General features: G+C 46.9%; 1 protein-coding gene across 1 annotated transcript; it reads right to left on the bottom strand.

The window, feature by feature from the left end:
• Positions 1 to 113: 113 nt before the first annotated feature.
• Positions 114 to 19469, bottom strand: LOC149367311 (uncharacterized). The gene is made up of 7 exons (XM_089573617.1): positions 19449 to 19469; positions 17656 to 17691; positions 16791 to 16823; positions 15273 to 15369; positions 11608 to 11711; positions 1547 to 1576; positions 114 to 283 (listed from the first exon to the last, which is right to left on the bottom strand). The coding sequence occupies exons 1-7, from the start codon at positions 19467 to 19469 to the stop codon at positions 191 to 193; spliced, it is 414 nt and encodes a 137-aa protein (XP_089429743.1). The 3' UTR covers positions 114 to 190.
• Positions 19470 to 26079: the final 6610 nt, after the last annotated feature.

Genomic DNA, 26079 nt, shown 5'->3' with positions numbered 1-26079 from the left:
CTAATACACAGCAGAAGTTCAAGGTTTCTTTACATTCTGCAAGCTACACCACATTAATAAAAAGGTAGTGTCTCCGAGAATGAACAGCGATGGCGTAGCTTGATGCTCGACGTCAGTATTAAAGGGGCCGAGGAGCTCAATAACGAGGCAGGAAGAGCTATTTGGCAGTCGGTAGCATGAGCGTTAAAAATCATTCTATGACGTCAGATTTGAGGGCATACGTGAAAGGAGTCGATGATAGTTCATTGTCAGCTTTGATGTGACTGAATAGCTGCCGAAATGCCTTGGGGAGTACGCCACATGGATAAAGAGTACAGTACTGTGAATAAATTTTGAAATCGGATATGCTGTAAGATATTTCACGTTTGTTTACCATAGAGAGAAGCCGCGTTTCACTTAGTGCAATTATATCGGGGATACACGGGCAGATAAAAGGATGAAGTGCATCACGCTTGCTTTGCACAGGTTCCTAATGTTAGCGAAAAGTATCAATTCGCACATACAAAACGAAGAAGGTTCGCACCCCTTCGTTGTTGGCAATAATGCCGTTTTTACAGACTGGCGATTCTGTTCAGAATGCTATGGTTCTTCCATTGTGGCTGCTTTATAATGGATGGACGATTAGGTTCTTTAATATCATGGTTAGCTTCAACTTACGAAATTGTTTCTCTTTAAAGAAATGTTTATTATATTTAAACCTAAATGTAGGTTATTCGGGCCGATGCATCGCAAAACTCGAAAGCTTCGTTCAGGCGCCCCGCGAAGCAAGAGAAAGATCCGGTCTTGAACATACTGTAAGCATTGTGCGCTACCCTCCTATTCATCTGTCCATATTTATCACCATCTCCGATCTTAGTCCAAAACGGCATTCCTGAGGTCGGCAATAAAGCCTGCTGAGGTTGTTCTTAGTCTCAGACGTTTTGGGGGTGCAGGATTTATATGCTTTGAGCGCAGGGATTCGTGGTTTTATCCTTATGTAAACAAGTCAAACTTGATTATAAAAACTTGCACTTAGTGTTACGCTTGTCTTATAAATAAAACAAACTGGAGAATTTGTAAAGGGCTTCGATAGGAATTGGTTACGCAATTAACCCCGAGCAGAATTTCCACAAAAACACAAAACCTGGTGCAATGGGTCCGTATTTTCATTCAAGGATCGATTTGCTAGCGCATCATTAGATTCAGTCTGTTCTTAGATTCTCAATATACTGTCAGTATATTATTTCGCTCATTCGGTAAACTGCTCGCAATAATGCGGTCACGAACGAAACAAAACAGTTATATTATTACAAAACAAACTTTGAACAATTTTTTTTTCCGTCTGTAGTTTACAACCCTGTGGGGATTCTTTTCCTATCGCGCAGCTTTTGCACTGTACAATGATTTAAGCTAATAAACGCATCAACGTAAAATGGTTTCGCTGATTATATACAGTATACTGATCAGCAATTCGTGAAAGACGATTTCTTTTAGGTTTCACCATGGATTCCTCCGAAATCAAATTGCGCTTCGGCCGCAGCTACAAAATATTTCACCGGGCACTTACGTAGCAGGATCCCGTTTCGCTGATGCACTGCTGTAAAACAAGAAAAAATTGAATCAGAGATCCGTGGTGCAGCGGGCAGGAGAGGAAAATTGAATCGGAGATCCATGGCGTAGCGGGCAGGAGAGGCGCTGTTTTTAGTGAAGCCGTCTAGTAAGGAATCAACCGCTCATATTCTTAGCAGACGCACTTGTAGCAGTTACTGTAGTAGCTGTTTCGGCAGTTTTGGTACCAATTATTTAGCATTTATTAATTCGAAAGCATTACTAGGCCATGTCGGCGGCTTTTTGTCATCAAAACCGCGTCCAGAGCGACTGTGGGAAAGTATGCCGAGATAACGCCTCAAAAGTGGTCATAATTGAAGGAGGGTGATTTGAGGATAAGGCGCAAAAATTTCGGTGCCGATCGTATTATTAGTTAATTTATTAGAGCCAAAAAAGTGATCAAAAGTGGACGTGGTCGGCCCTGGAGTGGCGCGAAATTTGAATCGCCGGAAGTGCAGTACCACATGATGCACTATGTGATGTACCACGCGATTGGCCTACGTGACCGAAAGATGGGCGGAGCCAACGCGCCGCGCGTATTTTGAATGTCCGAAATGAATACAGAAGTCAAACAATGGAAGCTTTGGAGTTAATCGAAATCTAATCAATAATTAACAAATGATAGAAACGTCAGTAGTAAATGAAGATTAATTAAGGTGCCGTAGAGTGAATTAAGGTTTATTAACTATAAAATAAGGTGGATTAATGTGGCTATAATGTGACTTAATGATACATTGCCATGAATAAAAAGTGAATTAGAGTAAATCAAATGTGGATTAAGTTTGAACGAAATGCATTATTTCAGAATGAAATAATTATAGTGTGGATTAAATTGATTAACTGTGGATTGTGTCAAAATTGTGAATTAAGTGAATGAAGTGCGAAATAAATTAATTAGTTTTGAATTAATTACAGAGCAAGGTAAATGAAACGATGGGGGCATTGGAGTTAATTGAAATCTAATCAATAATTAACAAATTATAGAAAAAAGATGCCTGTGGAAAAGTAAACACGCCGGCGCCTGCGAGCATTACAGAAGAAGACGGCGCGAAGGAGCAATTAGAGGCGGCAAGGAGGCGTCAGTGCTTTCGCATTGCTCCAATGCGGTTTCCGCAGTGCCCTATGACGTTTTTAACAACAATGACAATAATAAAAAAGTTACACGGTGCACTTTGGGAACTTACGTGCGAGTTATGCGAGAGCATTCAACTTCTACTGCAATGCCATTCCAGAATTCTTCCCATTCTATTTCTATTCCAATTCTAATGTATACCTTCGTAGTTGGTGCAGCTGTAAGTACTAGCACTGATTATTACGGGTTAACATTTTTATTTTCATGCCTTTGAATGATATCACACCGACTCGGCGAATCATGAGATTTATAGTTCCACTCTTTGAGCGACGCTTTGTTTTTCTGTCGAGGGGCCACCTAATGCTTTCTAGTTTTAACTGATGTCATCGACGGGAGGGAGCAGGATATATCTCATTTTCGGTGAACAGGTGGAGCGTGCTGCTAGGGAATAGATGGAGTCAAAAAACGAAGAGAGAAATACGCGCCAAAGTGAAGGGCTTCCAATCAATCTCAGCCGCCGGCGCTTCCTAATCGAACACACACACCTAAAAGCACACGGAAGTCCTTTGCATCTCGCCGTCATTGAAACGCGGTCGCAGAGTTCGGGATTTGCTGCCGCATCCTCGCAAGCAGCAGCCAAAAGCAGCCTAAAACAAAGCAGGGCCTATCATTAGCATCCACACGAGATGAGCCGGAAGGCTACGAAGGAAAGCTGCGCGGTATTCTCCGAAGATTTGGTAATTTTTTTTCTACTGTGGGACAATTTTCACTGGTTGTGAGAAGGTAACGAACTGGGCGGATAGCACAGCTACGTTAAAGGGCAGCTGCACCACTTTTTGAGAATTTCGCGATATTCAAGGATTCAAATCTATATAGGCTGTAGGTAAAGCATGCCGAGTGTTCTTGCACCAGCATTTAAAACAGTGACGTAATCGACGATTGAATTTTGCGCTTCTCCTCAAACACCGGAGGAGTGCGGGGAAACTCAGCGTGACGTCACGGAAGGTATGATTTCAAGTTACCTCTGTCGTCAGCCACACGCTGCCCTGACTCGTTAGACGCTGCCAAACAACTCTCGGCAGGGTTCGCCTTCGGTGCCGTTGGTTTTTTTTTCCTTCAAAGCAGGCGTTTGTGCGTTGGAAATGTACCGATACCTTCTATGACGTCATCATGCGCCCCCCCCACCGTGCGCTGTGTGCTGCGGAGAAGCTTGAAGGGTGTCCGGATTTTAATCGGCGATTGCTTCACTATTTCAAGTGCTAGCCCAAAAAGACTTCGCATGCTTTACCTGCAAGTTTCGTTGATTTCTAAAACCTATGCAGTTTCCTTAACGCTGCAATAGCCACCAGATTCAAATGTGGTCAGATAAAGTTTCTGTGCCTTTAAAATACCGTTTTTGATAGCCGCGAGAGATAGCAAACTGAAAGATGTAAACTTATTATTGAAAATATTGTAAAGACGAAGACGAACATTCTGTGCAGCGGCGGCAGTGCCATCGCTGCGCGTGCTTTGGGCTCGCTTTGGCTGACCGCAGACTGTTGCCGCCCTGCTCCTTTAATAAGGTCCCAGTGCCTTTAATAAACCCCCGTCTTACATTTGGTGGAGTCGCCGGGTAACGATATCGGCTCTGGAGCTCCGTAACCGCACTCTTCCAACACCTGCTATGCCTGTGGACACCCAAAATCAAGCCGTGCAAGCAGGCCCACCGACTGTCATCTGTGCCGGCTCCCTTCGCCAGCGGGACCCGGCTGTCTTCAGCGGAACAGATGAGCAGGACGTGGAAGATTGGATCGCGTCTTACGAACGTGTGAGTCTCTATAACAAATGGGACGACGAGACTAAGCTAAACAATGTCATTTTTTATCTTACCGGTGTCGCCAATTTATGGTACCGCAACCATGAAGGGGACGTTGGAACTTGGTCGGCCTTCAAGACGAAGTTCCCCGAAGCGTTTGGTCGCCCAGCCGTCAGACAAATCCGCGCCGAACAGCGCTTGCGTGAACGGTCGCAGCAGGTAGGCGAAAGCTTCACTAGCTACATAGAAGATGTAATCGCCCTCTGCAACCGAGTGAACGTCAGCATGCCGGAAGCTGACAAGATAAAGCAGATTCTGAAAGGTATTGATGATGACGCCTTCCAAATGCTGCTAGCGCGGGACTTGCGCACCGTTTCAGAAGTCATCACGCTGTGCCAGAGCTTCGAGGAGCTGCGGAAGCAGCGGGTCCTGACTCGTCAGAATTCAGCTCATGTAGAGTCACTTGCTGGACTGACACCCGCAGCTGATAACTCCTCTCTGCTGCAGCAAGTCAAAGACTTTGTGCGTGAGGAGGTGGCCCGTCAGCTTTCTCTTTTGCCTAGCCCTCAGGGGTCGCCACCATATTTGGCCCCGGCTCTCCAACATGCTATTCGCGAGCAGGTTGCTGAGGCGCTTCCGTCCGCCCATTCACCATCACATGTCGCTGCTCCACTGACGTACGCTGACGCCGCTCCCAGACCTGTCGCCACGCCTCTGAGTTATGCCAACGTCGTCCCAAGACCTGCCGCCCGTCCACTGACTTACGCCGAGGTCGTTGCTCAAACTCAGCCGCCTACGTACCCTACAGTGTCAGTGCCCGTACCAACGCCGGCACCTTATATGCGACCCACTCCACGAGGCCGAGATCCCTGGCGCACGACGGATAACCGGCCTATTTGCTACACCTGCGGATTGCCTGGGCACGTAGCCCGCTATTGTCGTCGCCGTCTCCCAGTCTCGACACCGCCGGCCGGGTACTGGCCTCCAGCGCGTCAGTACTCTGCGTCTGCTGTGCCCCGTCCGTCGACTCGTCCGTTCTCCCCCGAACGCTCACCACTTGCCGATCGCCGTTCCCCTTCGCCGCGACGCCGCTCCATCTCTCCGATGCGTCGTCGACCTAATAGTTCTCAAGAGGAAAACTAGATGCCGCAGTTCCTGAGGCAAGAACTGCGTCCCCGTCGAACTATCAAAGACCTCAGCTGTCACCTGCGAACCTGATTGACGTTTCGGTCGAGGGAATTTCTGTCATGGCCCTTGTCGACACTGGCGCCGCAATTTCAGTAATAGACGCACAACTTTGTCGCCGCTTGAAGAAAGTTAAGACGCCAATTGCCGGTCTCTCGCTGCGCACGGCCAGCGCTCAGTACATCAAGCCGTCAGCAGCTTGCACAGCACGAGTTTTGATTCAGGACGTCCTATATACAATCGAGTTCGTCGTCCTGCCGTTTTGTTCCCACGATGTTATTTTGGGCTGGGATTTCCTGTCTCGTCATGCTGCGGTCATAGATTGCGCTCGCGCTGAAGTCGGATTCTCTGCCTTGCCCCAATCGCTGCCGGACGCTGCTCTCTCGTCGCCATGTATTAAAGCCCTCGTCGCCGAAGACGTCGACCTGCCTCCGTGCTCTTCCGTCCTTGTGCGCCTCTGTTGTGACCCTCTTCGTGATGACACTGTACTTTTCACGCCCGCTCATACTTTTCTCCCCCGGAAGTGTCTTCCCCTGCCTTACGCCGTTCTGACTATTTCTGCTGGCCTATCCGTACTGTGGGTCTGTAACCCGTTCTCCTGCCCTAGTGCTTTGCGCCGTGGCGAATGTGTCGGCAGTGTCCAACCCATCGCGTGTATTATAACCCGTGAGGAGACTGACGAAACATCGCACATCAATCTCACTGCGCTCAGCCCACCATCTTCTACGCCCACTCCTTCCTCTACAAAACTGTTTCTCCGCTCCATCGACGCAGATCTTCCTCCGCCGCAGCGCAAGCAGCTTATCCACTTGCTCCACCAGTTCAGCGCCTCCTTCGACTGCCATCACAGCTCCCTTGGCCAAACCTCGACTGTCACACATCGCATCGACACAGGTGCTCACGCTCCTCTACGGCAGCGCCCCTATCGTGTGTCAACAACCGAGCGCCAAGTCATTGAAGATCAAGTCGACCAAATGCTCAAGAGCGGCGTCATTCAGCCCTCAAGCAGTCCTTGGGCTTCGCCAGTTGTGCTTGTCAAAAAGAAAGACGGCTCCATCCGTTTCTGTGTAGACTACCGCCGCCTTAACAAGATCACGCGCAAGGACGTATATCCCCTGCCACGCATCGATGATGCGCTAGACTGCTTGCAAGGTGCCGAAATATTTTCTTCTTTGGATTTACGCTCCGGGTACTGGCAGGTACCCATGGAAGAGGCCGATCGCCCCAAAACAGCCTTTGTAACCCCTGACGGCCTATATGAATTTACTGTGATGCCTTTCGGCCTTTGTAACGCTCCCGCCACCTTTGAGCGGATGATGGATACCATTCTGCGTGGGCTGAAGTGGAAGACCTGCCTCTGTTACCTCGACGACATCGTCGTGTTTTCGCCTGACTTTGACACTCACCTCTCCCGACTGAAGCACGTTTTGACCTGCCTCTCTGACGCCGGCCTTCAGCTCAACTTAAAGAAGTGTCATTTTGCCGCCCGCCAACTTACCATTTTAGGCCATGTTGTCTCTAAGGACGGTGTACGTCCGGACCCGGCTAAACTTCGTGCTGTGGCTGCGTTTCCTCGACCTACTTCTATCAAAGATCTGCGCAGCTTCCTGGGTCTGTGCTCCTACTTCCGTAGGTTTATACGGAACTTTGCCTCAATTGCTGCACCCTTGACACAACTTCTGTCCGGCAGTTCCGATCTTTCTCAGTGGTCCCAAGTTTGTGACGACGCCTTCGATTCTTTGCGCCGTATCCTCACCGCACCGCCGATACTGCGCCATTTCGACCCAAACGCACCTACCGAGGTCCATACTGACGCCAGTGGGGTAGGCATCGGCGCCGTACTCGCACAACGCAAATCTGGCTTCATCGAATACGTCGTTGCCTATGCCAGCCGCACGATAACAAAGGCTGAATCTAACTACTCGGTCACTGAAAAAGAGTGTCTGGCGATAGTTTGGGCCCTTACCAAGTTCCGCCCTTACCTCTACGGACGCCCGTTTGAAGTCGTGACCGACCACCATGCGCTATGCTGGCTTTCCTCTCTGAAAGATCCATCCGGTCGCCTCGCGAGGTGGGCCCTTCGCCTCCAGGAGTACGATATCCGCGTCATGTATCGTACTGGCCGCAAACATCAAGACGCCAATGCTCTATCCCGCTGCCCACTTCCAGCCAATATTTCCAGCCTTTCCGCCTTCGACGCCTCCTCACCGCTGCTTCACATCAGCGCCATGCCTTCCTCGCAGCGTGCCGACCCATGGATCTCTTCTCTTATTGACTTCCTCACCAACCCAACGGCTGGTTCGCCTTCGCGCGCTCTTCGCCGCCATGCTTCCCATTTCTCAATACGTGATAACCTCCTTTATCGCCGCAACTACACCTCAGACGGCCGCAAGTGGTTGCTAGTTATTCCCCGTCACCTTCGCTCCGAAGTCTGCGCCCATTTTCATGCTGACCCGGAGTGCGGTCATGTCGGAGTGTTCAAGACCTACGATCGCATCCGACTACGATATTATTGGCGTGGCATGTACACATTCATCCGCAAATACGTGCGGTCATGCCTTATCTGTCAACGTCGCAAGCCACCTCCTCATCGTTCTGCTGGAGAATTGCAGCCGCTACAATTGCCCGCCACGCCCATTTGACCGCGTCGGCATTGACTTATACGGTCCCCTCCCGTACACTTCGGCCGGCAACTGTTGGGCTACCGTCGCGGTTGACCATTTGACAAGGTATGCCGAAACCGCAGCCCTTCCAGCCGCTACAGCCTCAGAGGTGGCCTCGTTTATTTTAAACCGATTCATCCTTCGTCACGGCGCCCCTCGCGAACTGCTGAGCGACAGAGGCCGCGCCTTTCTGTCGGATGTTGTGAAATCACTGCTCACCAAGTGCAATATAATTCACCGAACCACCTCCGCATATCATCCGCAAACCAACGGTCTCACCGAGCGCTTTAATCGTACCCTCGGTGATATGTTGTCTATGTATGTCTCCTCAGATCAGTCAAACTGGGATCTTGTCCTTCCGTACGTAACCTACGCGTACAATACCGCAACGCAGTCCACTACCGGATTTTCTCCTTTCTTTCTCCTTTACGGCCGTCACCCTTCTGCTACCATCGACACCATTCTCCCGTACCAACCCGATGCTTCCGAGTATACGCCTCTATCTGAAGCCGCCCAGCACGCCGAAGACTGTCGCCGCATCGCCCGTACCCTCACGACTGACACCCAGTGCAGAGAGAAATCCCGCCACGACCTCAGCCAAACAACACCACACTTCGCCAACGGCTCCCTTGTGTGGCTCTGGATTCCGACGAATACACCGGGTTTGTCATCAAAATTTCTTGCCAAGTACCATGGCCCATACCGCGTACTGGAGCGCACATCTCCAGTTAATTACACTGTCGAACCTCTCAACCCATCTTCTGATCGCCGCCGCCGTGGACGCGAGACTGTTCACGTCCAGCGCCTCAAGCCATTCTACGACCCAGCCGTCCTGCCTGCGCCCTAAGTCGCCAGGTTGGCTCCTTTTCTCCCCGGGGGCAATTGTACAGACGAAGACGAACATTCTGTGCAGCAGCGGCAGTGCCATCGCTGCGCGTGCTTTGGGCTTGCTTTGGCTGACCGCAGACTGTTGCCGCCCTGCTCCTTTAATACGGTCCCAGTGCCTTTAATAAACCCCCGTCTTACAATATGTTAATTTCTAAAATGCAGTGAAATATCGTTTGTAACGCATTAACATTAATAAGTGCGATAATAAAAGTCACGCATTGTCAAACCCGCGCACAAAATCAATATCAGAATCAAAAACATTCAACTGCCCATTCATTTACCAATAGGCCTGCTCTAACTACTGATTGTAGAGCCATGTGGGTCAGCTCTTGCAGTGAGAAGTTTTCTTATTAATTCACCTGCATCCCTGCCAGCGGACACAATGACATAAGTATTAGGAACATTACATAAAGGGCAGTGTGTTCCGCACAGTCAGGATTTTGTTTCATTTATGGGAAAGACCTAAAGGTTGGTTTGGTTTATTGGGGTTTAACGCCCCAAAGCAACTTAGGCTATGAGGGACGCCATAGTGAAGGGCTCCGGAAATTTCTACCACCTGGGGTTCTTTAACGTGCACTGACATCGTACAGCACACGGGCCACTAGAATTTCGCCTCCATCGAAATTCGGCCGCCGCGGCCGGGATCGAACCCGCGTCTTTCGGGTCAGCAGCCGAGCGCCGTAACCACTGAGCCACCGCAGCGGGGCAGACCTAAAAGTATTCACATTTGTGTACTCACCGTCTCTTCATGTATGGCACGGCCTATAATTGTGAATAGTTCCCGTCGTCTGCGTACCTCGGCTTCCTCATTGCTAAACAGCGGGTTAGGTTAGAGAGGACTAAAAGTTCCGAATCAGAAATATCTTCGCCAGTGCAGTGTTCTTCCGGAACGCAACATTTCTGCTATCTCAACAACCAGATCTCCGAAATGCAAACTGTAGCCTTAGGAACCAATTTAAAGTCTGTATGTCTAAAATTCTCAAAGCAATTCCAGTGAAAAAAAAAAAAAGATGCCCAGGCTTAGCTTGGTTAAGCCAAGAATGCGTTGCATATTGCGCGGTCTTTTTGCGCGAGGTATTGCTTGGCGGCACTCGATTTTCTCAGCAGCTTTTCCTCCGTGACGTATGGATGGATGGATAGGAGCGCCCCCTTTGAAACGGGGCGGTGGCAACCGCCACCATGCTCAGCCGTTTTTGTTTGTTTATGTTTTTGTTTTTTTTCTTTTTTATTTTTGTTTTGTTTTTTTTTCACGTGGTTTGGTGGCTGTTCGGCCGCCCCCAAGGGCTGAACTGAGTGATTGCAATATGCTACGCATAAAAGTTGCCGTCTCCCGACGCAACTACGTCTGCAAGCAACCGTAAATGAGACGCGAGGTGGGACGAAGGCATTCATGCCGCAGCCACCTTTCATTGTTTTCCACAAAAACCCCGAATCCGCTAATCATATCTGGTTACTTAGCGGAATGAAATCGTGAAGTTCTTTTTTACTGCTAAGTGAGAAGAAATTACTTTTTCAAAACATACAATGAAATTATCTAAAACGGCAGTATAGCGGTAACAGGAACTTCGCTTTGATGTCGAAAGCACGATTTATTATGCGGAAAAATGGCCCCAAAGGTAGCTTTGTAAAAATATCCTAAACGCGTTTACAGCTGCACACAAATACTGACTGAGTTCTGGGAATACCTCAAATAAGTAATACGAGGGGCGTCGTATTCTCGTTGAGCGCAACATCATCGTGTGGAAGCAAGAATATGATAGCTCTTAACTCAAAGTGACTGGCTCACCGACTGAAAGTAATCAAAATAACGTGAATAAATGACAAAAATTCAACACGTAGTAAAGTGGTAAATAATATCGCAGTATTTTTCCGATAAATGGCTAGGACAGAAAGCAATACCGTCAATAGCAGTTTCTTTTAAGGTCTAAGAATCCACCAGATTTCCCCAATTATAAAGTTTTATTTCGTATGCTGTGCTTGTAAAACTTCATATTCGTTGAATGAGGGAATTTTCGTAATCGCCACTCCATGTCGGAACAGCCAGACGTCAATAAAGACAGCACTGCCAATAGAAAATAATGACAGAACCTTGTCAACAATAGAATATCATACTTTATAGTTTTGTCGTAACGACCGAATGTTCTGTTCTTTTGTGATATTTTTCTCTATTACACTAGTTCCTTTCTGTGGTTTGATATTCTGTAGCACTTTTATGTGGTAACAATATAAATTTCTTTTGTTCCAAAAAACATTTCTGTTCTTACAAAAGGTTTTCGTCGAGAACATTACACATACTTTTCTGTGACGATGGACACTTTTCTGTTGTGTGTTTTAACTTGGTTGAGAGTCATTTGTTGACACTGAGCCGGTGGGTACAAATAGAGATCGCAATGTTGTCAGGCCATTGCATTGCTTACCTCATCTAGTTGCTTTATCATTGGAATCATTGGTAAATTAGAGCAGCTCAGGTTGTTTTCAGGCTCCATCAATCGGCCGAGGAGCTGTTGAAGGGATCTCGCCACTGCGAAGGGGAAAGTGAAAATATGACTTTTCATTATCACTGCTACGCTGCCAGCGAATATATGTATCCGCTGTGTCCCAAGTAAAAGTAGTCAGGTGCTAAAAATTATTCACTGCTTACCCTGAGTTGAGCTGAGCCTACTAACCAATCAGTAATCACTTCTTATCCAATAAAAAACAGCTGGATCATAGATGCTGGACCATGCACTAAGGCTCTCTTAGTAATACCTGCGTTGACCCTCTATAAGAAAGTCGCTCGCAAGCTCTAAAGAAGCAAACGCCCCATCCGGGAATGCCATCTTCCGTGCACATCCATAGAAGACTTGATTTGATCCGCTAACTTCATCCGCTGCTTTCACGCCGACAAGCGTGTTCACTTCCCACCACAGTTTCTTCTGTGCTCGGCCTCCTACTTATCAAATTTACGTATTTTTCCGCGTTTTGACCTTTCTTAGGACCATTGGTGGTTGCCTATTCGACTGTTTTTGTAAACCACCGCCACGCATTTTATTATACTGCCGCGAATGTTTGTAGTGTTTGTCTGTAGTGTTTGTATGTCCATTCATCAAAGCCGCCGGCACGCCGCTTTATCGCTTTGTTTCTGATGCAAGACGCGCCTAGATTCATCTCGATCGATCGCATCCAGGCGGAGCCGACTACTCTACGTTGTTTCAGTGTGTTCCAGTAACTTTCCAAGCTTTATCTCGAATGTTTCCTATCAGCTTTAAAAAGAGCACGGCCGAGAGCAGCCGGCATTCTGTCCGACGACCGCCGAGCACGCTTGTTGCTACGCCGCCGCCGAGTGATTCAGTTCTTTGCGGGTGCGAGTAAGCCCAGATAATAGTTTCGCTTCGAAGACATTCTCTCGCTGTTTTCCTGTTCGCCGGACTGCAGTCACCACTACGTGGCAATACTGTCTTATTTTCCCACTGAGTCGCTACTCGCTACTTTGCATTCAACAACGCCTCTCTTTCTCTTTTTTTTGCTTCGTTTCTTAAGAATGTGTGTGTGTGTGTGTGTGTGTGTGTGTGTGTGTGTGTGTGTGTGTGTGTGTGTGTGTGTGTGTGTGTGTGTGTGTGTGTGTGTGTGTGTGTGTGTGTGTGTGTGTGTGTGTGTGTGTGTGTGTGTGTGTGTGTGTGTGTGTGTGTGTGTGTGTGTGTGTGTGTGTGTGTGTGTGTGTGTGTGTGTGTGTGTGTGTGTGTGTGTGTGTGTGTGTGTGTGTGTGTGTGTGTGTGTGTGTGTGTGTGTGTGTGTGTGTGTGTGTGTGTGTGTGTGTGTGTGTGTGTGTGTGTGTGTGTGTGTGTGTGTGTGTGTGTGTGTGTGTGTGTGTGTGTGTGTGTGTGTGTGTGTGTGTGTGTGTGTGTGTGTGTGTGTGTGTGTGTGTGTGTGTGTGTGTGTGTGTGTGTGTGTGTGTGTGTGTGTGTGTGTGTGTGTGTGTGTGTGTGTGTGTGTGTGTGTGTGTGTGTGTGTGTGTGTGTGTGTGTGTGTGTGTGTGTGTGTGTGTGTGTGTGTGTGTGTGTGTGTGTGTGTGTGTGTGTGTGTGTGTGTGTGTGTGTGTGTGTGTGTGTGTGTGTGTGTGTGTGTGTGTGTGTGTGTGTGTGTGTGTGTGTGTGTGTGTGTGTGTGTGTGTGTGTGTGTGTGTGTGTGTGTGTGTGTGTGTGTGTGTGTGTGTGTGTGTGTGTGTGTGTGTGTGTGTGTGTGTGTGTGTGTGTGTGTGTGTGTGTGTGTGTGTGTGTGTGTGTGTGTGTGTGTGTGTGTGTGTGTGTGTGTGTGTGTGTGTGTGTGTGTGTGTGTGTGTGTGTGTGTGTGTGTGTGTGTGTGTGTGTGTGTGTGTGTGTGTGTGTGTGTGTGTGTGTGTGTGTGTGTGTGTGTGTGTGTGTGTGTGTGTGTGTGTGTGTGTGTGTGTGTGTGTGTGTGTGTGTGTGTGTGTGTGTGTGTGTGTGTGTGTGTGTGTGTGTGTGTGTGTGTGTGTGTGTGTGTGTGTGTGTGTGTGTGTGTGTGTGTGTGTGTGTGTGTGTGTGTGTGTGTGTGTGTGTGTGTGTGTGTGTGTGTGTGTGTGTGTGTGTGTGTGTGTGTGTGTGTGTGTGTGTGTGTGTGTGTGTGTGTGTGTGTGTGTGTGTGTGTGTGTGTGTGTGTGTGTGTGTGTGTGTGTGTGTGTGTGTGTGTGTGTGTGTGTGTGTGTGTGTGTGTGTGTGTGTGTGTGTGTGTGTGTGTGTGTGTGTGTGTGTGTGTGTGTGTGTGTGTGTGTGTGTGTGTGTGTGTGTGTGTGTGTGTGTGTGTGTGTGTGTGTGTGTGTGTGTGTGTGTGTGTGTGTGTGTGTGTGTGTGTGTGTGTGTGTGTGTGTGTGTGTGTGTGTGTGTGTGTGTGTGTGTGTGTGTGTGTGTGTGTGTGTGTGTGTGTGTGTGTGTGTGTGTGTGTGTGTGTGTGTGTGTGTGTGTGTGTGTGTGTGTGTGTGTGTGTGTGTGTGTGTGTGTGTGTGTGTGTGTGTGTGTGTGTGTGTGTGTGTGTGTGTGTGTGTGTGTGTGTGTGTGTGTGTTGCGAGAGCATGACGTACTTGACTGCTGAAAGGATTATATAGCGATGTATACGCTTCCTTAAAGGAAACATATTTATTTGACTCAACGTTTCGATTGGGAGACCAATCTTTTTCAAGATCGGTCTTCCGACAATAGAACAAAAGCATGCATTAGGCAATATTTTGTATTTATTCAGTATAATACAGCACATTTTTGTGCACCTAGATTTGCTTGGTCCTAAAGACGTTCCGGTAATCTTAAAAAAAAATCGGTGATGACTGTTTTTTACAGTCAAAGTGATAGTTGGCCCTTTCTGTATTAACATCTCCAGAAAATTTCGACGCTTAACTAATGAAGGCTTACTCGTCTGGAACTATGATGTTATCCTGAAGATAGCAGAACAAGTGATAAATCCTAACATGCAATTTCAGCGTGAAGTTCTTAATCCTTGTTACATTATTGCATTGAAAGTGAATTTCCTGGCACGTATAATATCCTGAGAGAATTTTGCGCTACAATTTCTTAAAGCCAAAAAGTATTATTGAACTGTTTCCTGAAGCAAAAAAATGCATATATCGACTTAAAAAATATTCTCGAGTCACAAAATTACATTTATTTGTTCTGCGTGATCTAAACCTTCAATTTTGAAAAAATGCAAAACAGACGTTTTGCGAATTTCCTGACATTCGATTATTTTCCAGAAAATGTGCAGCGTTTCTTGAGAACCTTTTAACCTTCTAGTGACACACAATTGCCCGTTATATATAAAAAATTTATTAAAAGAAAGTGTCACGCAGTCAATGTGATTACCTAGACACAGATATATGTAAATTATGGAGTCTTATAATAATACGTTTGCCCACCCGACTAGTTCTGAAAACAAGTTTTGAAGCTCCCATTAAACTATTCACCCCTGGGCGTTTGCTTCCATCAATAAGATTGTTTCGCCGTTTTTGAAAAATCAAGATCCTTTTCATTTGAACTGTTTGTGCTTAGTTTCGTTGGGACAGCGTGCAGGTTTTTAGCGCCGCTGCAAAAGTGCTCACCACCAGCGTCGCGTTCTTTGGCCAATTGAACAATAACGTCTTGTAAGATGCTGACTGCTGCTTCGGCAGTTTCCCAGTGTGAAGCATATAACGTAAGCTGAAAGCAGTATATTGCGATTAAGTATTGGGAACAACGATAAAGGCATGCATCGCGGATGCAGCACTAATTTTCCCATCTACCTTCTTCATGCAAGTGAAGACAAAATTGCTCAGAGCTACGCAGTAGTACACACAGATACAACAGAGTAAGCCCAAATGACAGCCTTAAAACAGCTATGGGATTGTAGCCAGACAGAAATACGCTAACCTCAGTGCATGTTGTGTCAGCCAGCTTAGTTACGCGCAAATACAGAATCCAGTTTCGCGCGAAGCCAAATTTTTGCATCGCAAAGAAATCATCAGGAGTTTTTGATGCTTCTAAGATTAGCTACAACGTCTAGCATAAAGAACGCAGAATTTGCCTCAATGATCATGCCTAAAAATAATATGATGATACCAGTTCCAAAGTATGTCTACAGCTTTTGTATAAAAATCAAGAGCTCGCAGAGGGCCAGTACCCCCAGATTAGTAGACGTAGCCCACTCTCATGGACAGAGCGTCATGGAAACATATGCTTTATGAAATTCATATATATATACGAGAGCCTGGGAGACAAACCAAAAGCTAAAACAAACACTAAGTCTTCACGTTCCTCAAATTAATGATAGGAGGCGGCGAGTTTTATTGGATGCTCCGTATGGCACCACTGCAGTCGGGAAATGATTAACGAGCTAGTCACTCTCTGAAGTGGAAATTCGTGACTGGTTTAGTGAAGGAGCTATGATTCTAACTGTGATATTAGGTTTGCCGTCTCAAATATCGAATCAAATCAAATCAGTTTTTTGAAACATCATGAGATGCTTAGGGCCATGGACAAAAAGTCCTAAAGAGGCTTGACGAGGCCCATGCTCCTTACAAGGCATGCAGTGGAAAACGCGGTATGTTTGAAGTACAGCCAGTGAATTAGCAGAGAACGCAGCTGCTCACAAGGCAGAAAGACGTACAAAATGAAAAAAAAAAACTAAAATACAGATAACAAAAGGCAAACAAATTTGAGGTTTCAGAACTTGAAAAATGCAGTGTACAGAAAGTGGCTAAGAATAAAGAATCCATGGCAAGAAAGTGAAATGAAGTAAGGAACAAAAACAAAATAACACACATCGCTGTAACTGCGCTTATTTCACAAACAAAACAAAGAAACTCACTATATTGCCAGGTGCATTTCTTAGGTTAGAGAAACATACCGCGTAGATCCCTGAAAGATTTGTTGAAAACATCTCGGTTGTCTTCACCGGGCAGTCCATTCAGGACAGATAGAAGATGATATTTCAACATTTGTTTCCCGTAATTTGTGCGGCATACTTCAACTTTCTACTAGGTAAACCTGATTAACCACTAGGTAAGCCTGATATCTAGGTAAACCTTATTAAAGCAAAAACAAATACTTCTTTCCTGAAAAACAGAAAGCGCTTTACTTACGTTGAAGAGCTCCGGCAGAGTGAGCTCGAAGAACTGCATATATCCAGCCCATGTGGAAATAGAAGAAACAAAATACGATGGCAGCATGAGAAAGCTTATTCAGCACAGCCTTTGGAAAGGGGCGAACGAACTTCAAGAAGGATAAAGGGTCAGCCATATTTATCTCCGCGGTGGTCCAGTGACTATAACACTTCGCTGCTAAGCCCGATATTGCGGAATAGAGTCCCGGCAGCGGGAGATGGTTTTTTATGAAGGGAAAATGGAACATCTCCCACGCAGTGTGCATTTTCGCAGCGCGGTAAGGGATTGAATGTTTCAAAAGCTTGTGGGCCTGATGAGCTTCCAAGTAGCCTTTTTCAATGCTTTGCACCGTCAGTTGCACCGTATCTAAAGAAAAGTTTTATGATATATCTCTAGAAGTGTCTTTCCTGACACAAGAGTGGAAAGTTGGGAGCGTTGTGCCAATCTACAAGACGGGCCCCCGCAGTGATGTCGCGAATTATCGACCAGTGTCTTTGACTTCTGTCGCCTGTAAAACTTTGGAGCATATTTTGTATACTACTCTAGTAGCACATATTAATGAACATTGATTAATCAAACTCAAAATGATTTTCGTAAAGGCCTTTCTTGCATTACACAATAAATCTTGCTAATGTTCCTACTGCGTCAATGCTTTCTTGTAATATATGACAGCTATATATAGTCGTTTATATTCTACGCATTTTTTTCGTCCGATTGATAATATGAATATATGCTATTGTCGAGTAGGCGATCATTTGGCTGATTGAAGTCTAAGGTTGTCCTGACTCTCATCCGTCTGTAACTTTCCAAGATGCTTGTGACTGGGATGAAATTTTATACTCACCAAGTTGTTCCCGCATCTGCTGTCAAATCCACCGTACTGTGGAAAGAAACAGAAGCAAAGATGCAGTATGAGTCTGCCTAGCCTTACCAGTGCAGTTTCTTGAAGAATTTAGAAGATGAGGGACGGTATTGTATTTCAGGAATCATGATGAAATGTCTGCAAGCTGCGCGCATAGATTTGAAGCAATACGCAGTACGGATGCTGTGAAACACATTCGGGAAGCAGTCCGTTAATTCACTCTGTCTTTGTTGTGTTCGCTTGATTCTGCGTGGTTTCCACACACTAGCTGGAGATGTGCATACGTTGCAGAAAGATTGCATGTATTTCAGTTTTTGCGGCCTTGTTGGTTCAATATTATTCAAAAACTGCGCAGTCCCATTGCGAGTCATCGATGTCTGTGTGATGTTATGCACCACCCTCTCACAAAACAATTTGCAGTTTTTGACCCGTTCTGCTGAATAATCCAGTACTAATAGAATAAAATCCCGTGCAACAAAATGTCCCGAAATAATAAACCACATTAAGCTGAATCCTCGCCTGAAGAAATCGCCCCGAAGGACAAAAGCAGCGAATATTCGGGAACGGTTTTTTATAATAGCCTTTTACTATTCATAAGTTTTCAATATACGGTAGGCACTCTGGAGATGATTTCTTAGTTTTACGTGTGTATTTATGCAGGTTATGCTTCAAGGAAATGACTTCATCTTTATATTGCCGCACTTTGACTAACGACTTTGCTTGTACCCTTCATATAATCTGCTTCCCTTTCACAGCCCAACGTACCCACCAGAATATTTCGTTCTAACTCACACGTCACTCTTTCTCTCATTTTAGATTGGCGGGTGGGCGGGTGGAGGACGGACGGACGGACGGATGGACGGACGGATGGACGGATGGACGGACGGACGGACGGACGGACGGACGGACGGACGGATGGATGGATGGATGGATGGACGGACGGACGGACGGACGGACGGACGGACGGACGGATGGATGGATGGATGGATGGATGGATGGATGGATGGATGGATGGATGGATGGATGGATGGATGGATGGATGGATGGATGGATGGATGGATGGATGGATGGATGGATGAAAAGAAGGAAGGAAAGAAGGAAGGAAGGAAGGAAGGAAGGAAGGAAGGAAGGAAGGAAGGAAGGAAGGAAGGAAGGAAGGAAGGAAGGAAGGAAGGAAGGAAGGAAGGAAGGAAGGAAGGCTAAATGCATGGCCAGAAGGGACGGGCGGGTGGACGGACAGATGAATGAATGCATGGACGGACAGATAGCTATTGGCATCACCTTATGATCTCGCACACTACTTCTATGATGGCAGACATATATCATCTCCATGTTCGTACTTATTTCTGAGTATATGGCCCAGTCATTAGTCAACCTGATCTAGCCCCAAAAAGAATTATGCTGCTTCTTTAATGTTCATCAAAATGTTTCTGTCCGGATTTCACTCCTTCCTGCCGTCTATTCACGTATTTATTCTTTTGTTTCCATTTTATGTTTCTACACAGTCGGCTTGGTCTCAAAGACTTTCTTTTACAGCAAAAGCTGTGATAGCTCCGTACAAGTTATTTAGTAGAAACATCTTAGAATGACAACTGCAGCTGTGAAACGCGTCACGCATAACCAAAGGGGCCTAACCGGGTTCTCCGTTCGTTTTGAGAAATGGAGAGGCGCATAATTGGCTCACTGAGTCAGTGGACACCTCAGTCGCGCTCTGAGGTGGCGGTGGTGTCTACATAAAAATTCAGGCGGCTTTGCGCCATTCCTTTTCTGCATACCAACGGAGGTCTAGGCTCCATTAGGTTAGAGGAATGACGACAGCGTACACGACAGTGACGACAGCGTAGACAGCGCGTAGTAAGCTTAGTACTCTGGAAATCGCCTAATATTCTGTGTCTACATTGTCGCACGGGTGAGGGTATGCGAATTAAAGCCATTCAGGCATACCGTAGTCGGCCATTTAGAACACGGTATTCTGCGGAGGAATCTAGTGGCGACGCTGTATTTGGTTAGAAGTGTAAGTGGAGAAGCCGCATGCCGCAATGTGGTCGGATCCAGTTACCTGCCAGTAGCGTGCGCACCCTATGGTTTGTATCATGCATAAGCGTGGATGGCGCATTTATACAGGGAGCGTTCTGCCCACGTTCATTATGAATCTTCGGTCTCAAGGCGTTCGCCTACACACGTCTCTCCTGTCCTGGCGTGAAACCAACAAGTAATGTCCAATTGAGAAGAAATAAATTTTCACAAACCTCAAAGCAAGATTTGAAGAACGCAAACGTTTTGAATTACTCTTATCACAAAAAAATCTTTGAGATTCAAACAATTTTGAATAGATTTTACGCAGACCTAATCCAGTGGCACGAATTAAGCCGTGAAAATGAAATCGTATTAAATCCTTAGCACGTGATGATAACACCGACAGAGGGAAGCACTGCTAGTGAAAATTTAAATCCTAACTTTGCCAATGAAATGTTTCGATAATTACTGCTCATATGCGCAAAACAGCAGACAGAAAAGTGTGAGTGCATTAGTTGAGCTCGGGAGCATTGATTGAAAAATTAGGCAGGGTTTAATACTGCTTAAACCGATGTGTGACGTGCGAAAGCGCGACACCAAACAACGGGTCGGCGCAAATCTCAAAGCTGTGAACCATTCTTTCCGGGGCGGCCGGGAAAAATTTTTGAAAATAACCCTGGTCAAATTTGTAGGTCGCGATCGCGTCGGCCACGCCCAGGGGTGGTATTCTCCCGGTGTCGCCTTTTGCGACATGTCGCATTCGCTCTTCGCTGATTGGCTCGAGCCGCGGTGACGGCGGCGTGACGACACGGACCCGCCTTCCTGCTACGTCATCGTGACGTCGCCCCAATTTACTACGCTTAGTCGAACAACGGAATGCGCTGAAGCGATTCGCGCGGGCGACGGGCTACCGTTAGCGTACGAACGCAATCGGCAGTTGCGGCTTTTGCGCCCTTGGCGTGAAAACATGGCGACGTCCTTTCAAGCGAGAGCCGCCCGCTTCAGCCAATTCAGCAGTCCTTGCGATTCCGGTCGGCATGTTTACCGGCAACTACTGGTGTTGTTACTTTTCGCTATACTTACCTTGCTTCGACGATAAAGTTTAAGCTGCAATTCAGCCTAGTTTTTTAGATACGCTCTCAATTCTGGAGCGCGCAAGCCTAATGGGACCTCCAGCTACACTGCTACCGTCTGCAACTGCCCGAAACGCAGCCGAAACCTAGCACAACCGTCCGGAACAAAAGAAAAATAGATTTGAGCTTTTTCGCGGTGTTTTATAGATTTAATGAAGTAAAGCGAGTTTATATTAAATTTGCAAACGTTTTTTTGAACATTAGACGTCATGTGGTGGCAAATATTATTGCTATAAAAGATACGAAACTACTGCTGCTAGTGAATCAGCAGTGGTAAATTGTCGCTTCTCGGAGTGAATGAATGCGCACCTCTGACGAAAGTGCCGGCGGCTTTTTCCGTTTCTTCGAGCATCTGTAAGCATTTTTTTAGGCCCCGCCCATATGCGACATGTCGCAAAAGGCGACACCGGCAGAATACCACCCCAGTTATGGTTGAACACCGATTTTGCAAGGTGAAATTTCGGGGGTGGCTAGAGCGAAATTCTTGCGGTTTAGTGTCACAGTTGCTATGGCAACTAGGGATGCGCAAGCCAGATGCAAGTTGCCCAAGTAAGATGCGCAAGCAAGATTGTTACTCGGCGATGACGATCGTATGAGTGCTTTAGCCGTAAAAAAACGGTTCTTCGGTGTGAATCCGGATGTGTATAAGTATAAAGTGAAGCCGGATATTCAGCCACGCTAGTGTGTCACAAAACTCCAAAAGGCCATGTTCAGGAAGAAGGTAGTTATGCGGGAAGTGTAAACTGTGATAGTCTGGTTATGGGACAGGGCGAGAACTTTTCGATGCCGTTGAATATTCAACATTGCCGTGAAAGTATGCCCAAAAATGCCCTTTGAAAAATATTTGCTGCGAGCCGAACAAGAAGTGAGTAACTGGATTTGAAATTACACTTAAGTCAGAGGAATCCAGAGGATACCGGCCTGTTACAGGCCGGGGGAATAAAGGTCAACCCATCGGTTCAAAAAAGCATTCCATAGGCTCTGGTGCACCGCAAAAAGCAGGAAGAATTTTCGGAGAAGGTCATCCTGCGGTAAGTAGAAAAATGTTTTAGGTCAATCAGTGCTAGAGCTAAAACTTCCCCGGTACATAGAGCTGTGTAATCAAGAGCAGGTACGGATTAAGGAACTGAAATACTTGGCAAAATAACTGCGATCCCTAACACTCACAGTAGTATGGAAAGACTGCAGTATGATGAATGTTTTCTTGGTTTTCGCCATCTAACACATTAGTACGTATATGTATCGCAATGGTTGAATAGACGTAACCGCAACAGGAAGCCGTATTCAGCCCTGTCTTGACTGTGCCGCTGTAAAGAAGTATTGTTGAACGAATATCCGATAAGAAGCTAACTGTAAACAAATTTAAAAGCCTAACCATTAGCCATAAGCAGAATGACAACTACGGGGGCAAGAGACTCGAAAGGCAGAAAGCTCACACTTTGTGAATCTTGAATTGGAGATCTAGAAGGGTGCGCGCACTTCACAGTATATATCATATCTACAGCGCGATAAACGGGACAAGATGAGACGAAACATGTAAAGACAAACACATCGCGCTGTAGATATGGAACATTGTCACCAACTCGCATGGAGGAAAAAAAAGCTGAGGGAGTGTGACGTCACTCGGCCAGCGTTCGCAAGCCGAGTGTTTACGAAGCCGTTTTCTCCCTCAGTTTTTCCCTCTCCGAGTCTGTCCTTTATGTTTTGATTCTGGTATGTTTTAGTGCGCGCGTATGTTCGACGCGCGGCGCGGGCGTCTACAGCAAGGAGGTTGATCTACAGTCAGCCTGCCGCGCTAATCTGCGCATGCGCGCGCGCAGCGGGGCTAGATTTTACCGCACGCTATCACGTGGTGTGATCACGAAGGACACACTCTTTTTTTTTAATATATCAGCTCTATCGGACAGTTTCAAATGTATCACGTATGGATGATAACATGCAAGACAGCGTTAGCGAAAGCTAAGCTCGTCAGCACTCAGGAGTTACAAGTGAAAAACCGCCGTTATCTAGTGATTGACCCGGAACCGAAGACAGTAAAGCTCAAGATACTTTGGCTCCCAGAACATCTTGAAGAATTTTACATTCGGGACGCCCTTCGCGCTTGCGGAACCATTACGTCCATCACAGTGGAGCACTGGAGGGCTCCAGAAATGGAGAGCATGCGCACCTTGAATCGAGACGTTGCCTTGACTCTTGCTGATGGCGTCACTGTCAACGACGTGCCTCACATTTTGACAATTTGCGGTGTACAATGTCTGGTTTTAGTGCCAGGAAGGCCACCACTGTGTCTCCGTTGCCACAAGGTTGGCCACATACGCCGTCATTGCCGCACTCCTCGGTGTGATGATTGTTGGCGTTTCGGCCATACTACAGAGGAGTGCGTAGTGTCGTATGCTGATAAGCTACGCGGTGGCACCCGTGCCATGGACGACGCATAGCAGGAGCACTTGATGGACGCAACAGAAGTTTTGGATGCTGCTGGTGGCACGCCAGTCGTTGCGTCCATTGACTCAGCGTCTACTGACCCGCTGTCTGGCCCCGTTCCTGCTGTGCAGCATGAGCCTACCCATCCTTCACAGATGGAGCAGCTGTCTGCAGATGATGAGCGTCTATGCCTGGCGGAGCAGGCTCCAGCTATATGCAGTGTCAGTGATGGCACTCTAGGCGCACGTGCCTGTGCTGTGCGTGGGCCAGAGGAAGACAAGGACGACGGTGTGGCTCCGGCGCCGAGTGCTTGCACTGCTACATCTTCTCAGGCTCCTGCCGGATGTGCCACACAGGTAACAGAGTGCCAACCTGGCACTTCACTCCCCGACGGCAACTGTGATGCCGATGAGCAAATTTTAAGTGTGGCCTCGAAGCGCGGTGTGTCTCCGAGTTCTGCCTCCTCTGAGGAGGACAGTATCCCCGCCAAGCACAAGTCCCGCCGTCGAAAGTCCAAGAATAAGAAACGTCCTCGGCGCTCCAGATCAGGGAGAAAGGGCGTCAGCTCTAGGGTGGTCTCACCTTCCGGAGTGATGCCCCCAGACATCGTGGATGCCTGATTGAAGCTCAAGTTAGCCACCATGGCCTCTAACCAGCAGTTGACTGTCGCAACACTCAACATATGTGGACTACGTTCAAGGCAGAAACAGGTACAGTTACGCCGATTGCTTTGGGGCAATCGGCTAGACATTGTTGCTATTCAAGAAACTAAGATAGAAAGTGAAGTGGATACAGAGATAGCCCTGCGACCTTTCCTAACAGATCACAACGTCTGTGTGTCGCACTCTGTGGGTCTTTCGGCAGGTTGCTTTCTTTTCTTAAAGAAGAGTGTACCTATTTCTGACTTTAAGTACCAGGTTGACATAGAAGGGCGTCTGATATGTTGTGACTTTCGACTGCATGGCGAGTGGTGGAGGGTTATCAATGTGTATGCTTCAAATAGTCCGGTGCAACGAGCAGTTTTTTTTCATGCAATTGCAACTCTCCTAGGATGTGATCGTTATGTCGTTTTCATGGGTGACTTCAACTGTGTGTGCGACCCACGCGATCGCACAGGTTCTAACCAAAACGCCGATAGGAGCTCTGGTATATTATTGTCTATTACCGAAAATGCACGTTTAATTGATGCCGGATTGTCATCCGCCTTCACATACATCAGAGGAGCCTCACATTCACGCCTTGATCGCATTTACGTTTCCGTAGATCTCCTTAAACGGCACATTTCATGTGATGTCAAGCCTGTTTCTTTCTCAGATCATGCTATGGTCATTGCGCGGATTGGAGAATGCGCCCGTCCCAAATTTCAGCCGCGGTGGGAACTGTGGAAGCTTAATTCCGAGCTTCTAAATGATGAGCATTTTCAGCAGCGAGTGATGACAGCTTTGGAATCTTGCTTGGTCATGGATGTCCCATTATTTGCAGCTTGGGAGATGTTTAAGCTAGAAGTTCGTAGCATAGCTATTGAGATCGGCTCCGTGAAGTCTTATCTTAAGCATGGTGAGGAGAAACGGTTACTTCAGAGTCTTTATAATCTGCATGCGCTTGAATGTGAGGCTCCTGGCTTGTACACAGAGGAAATGGGTGCTGTTAAGTGCAACCTTCAGAAGTTTGATGCAGAACGCTATCGTGCGGCCCGTGTACGATCCCGCAGCTACCGTGCTCTGCACTCTGAGGAGCCTACTAGACAGGCCTTGCTAGATGAGCGTCGTCATGTGGCTGCCAAGCGAATTTCTGAGCTGTACTGTGGTGGTGCCCTGGTCACAAGTACAGATGTCATAGTTACCGAGTTTGAAAACCACTATAGTTCTCTGTTTGCTGCCACGTCTAGCACTGCTGATGATGATCATATAGCGCGATTGGTGTCCTTGATTAACCCACTCAATGAGGATGAGTGCAAGGCAATAAGTGGCTCTTTAAGCTTGGGTGAATTGCAAGATGCAATTGATCAATTGCCGCTTTCGAAAACCCCGGGGCCTGACGGCCTCTCAGGAGAATTTTACAAGGCATTTAAATCCGTTCTAGCCCCTGTCCTACTCCAAATTTTTGAGACAAGTATTGATGTTGAATTTCTGCCTCAGTCATTTACGAAAAGTCATATTGTCTTTATACCAAAGACCCAGGATAAGGAAAAACTTCGATTTGTAGATGGCTACAGACCAATCACGCTTTCTAATGTAGATTATAAGATTTTTGCTAAAGTACTGTCAAATCGGCTGCAGCTTGCAATGTCTACTTTGATTGGCCCTCATCAAACATATGGCTTGCGGGGACGATCAATACAATCTAACCTACATGTAGCGCGTACGGTGTTGCAGTATTGCAGTGACGCTCAAGAACAATTAGCAATGCTGCAAATTGACCTGGCAAAGGCATTTGATCGAGTGTGCCATTCATTTCTTTTTGCACTTTTAAATCACGTCAATCTCGGTTCAATACTGTCTACTGGCATACGCCTTTGTTATAAATCCTGTACCACGCGCTTGATTGTTAATGGCTGTCTCTCGCAACCAGTCCCAATTCAGTCTTCGGTGAAACAAGGGTGCCCACTGTCTCCCCTCCTGTTCGCATTATACTTGGAGCCACTTTGCATAAGTGTTATAAACAGTAGAGCTGTCAATGGTTTCCGAATAATGGGCCACGAACTGAAGGTATTGGCTTATGCAGATGACCTTGCGTTTTTTTGTACTGATAAGCCAAGCAACGATGAGGTTATTCGTTTAACGGAGGACTTTGGTTCGGTGTCAGGAAGTCGGATTAATCGCTCTAAGAGTTG

The sequence above is a fragment of the Amblyomma mixtum genome, chromosome 1, assembly GCF_055824585.1.
Source record: "Amblyomma mixtum isolate Tamu chromosome 1, ASM5582458v1, whole genome shotgun sequence".
NCBI lineage: Eukaryota > Metazoa > Arthropoda > Arachnida > Ixodida > Ixodidae > Amblyomma > Amblyomma mixtum.
The sequence above is the reverse complement of the archived record's forward strand: the minus strand, read 5'-3'. Positions and strand labels throughout refer to the sequence as shown.

Bases quoted from the DNA above. Each gene is read 5' to 3' on its own strand.
- LOC149367311 (XM_089573617.1), bottom strand. From the start codon at position 19,469: ATGGAGCCTAGACCTCCGTTG. The intron at 1,577-11,607 runs GTAAGCAATGCA...CTTGTTTTACAG, and splicing joins TGATAAAGCAACTAGATGAG to CAGTGCATCAGCGAAACGGG. The intron at 284-1,546 runs GTAAGTGCCCGG...GTACTCCCCAAG, and splicing joins GCGAAACGGGATCCTGCTAC to GCATTTCGGCAGCTATTCAG.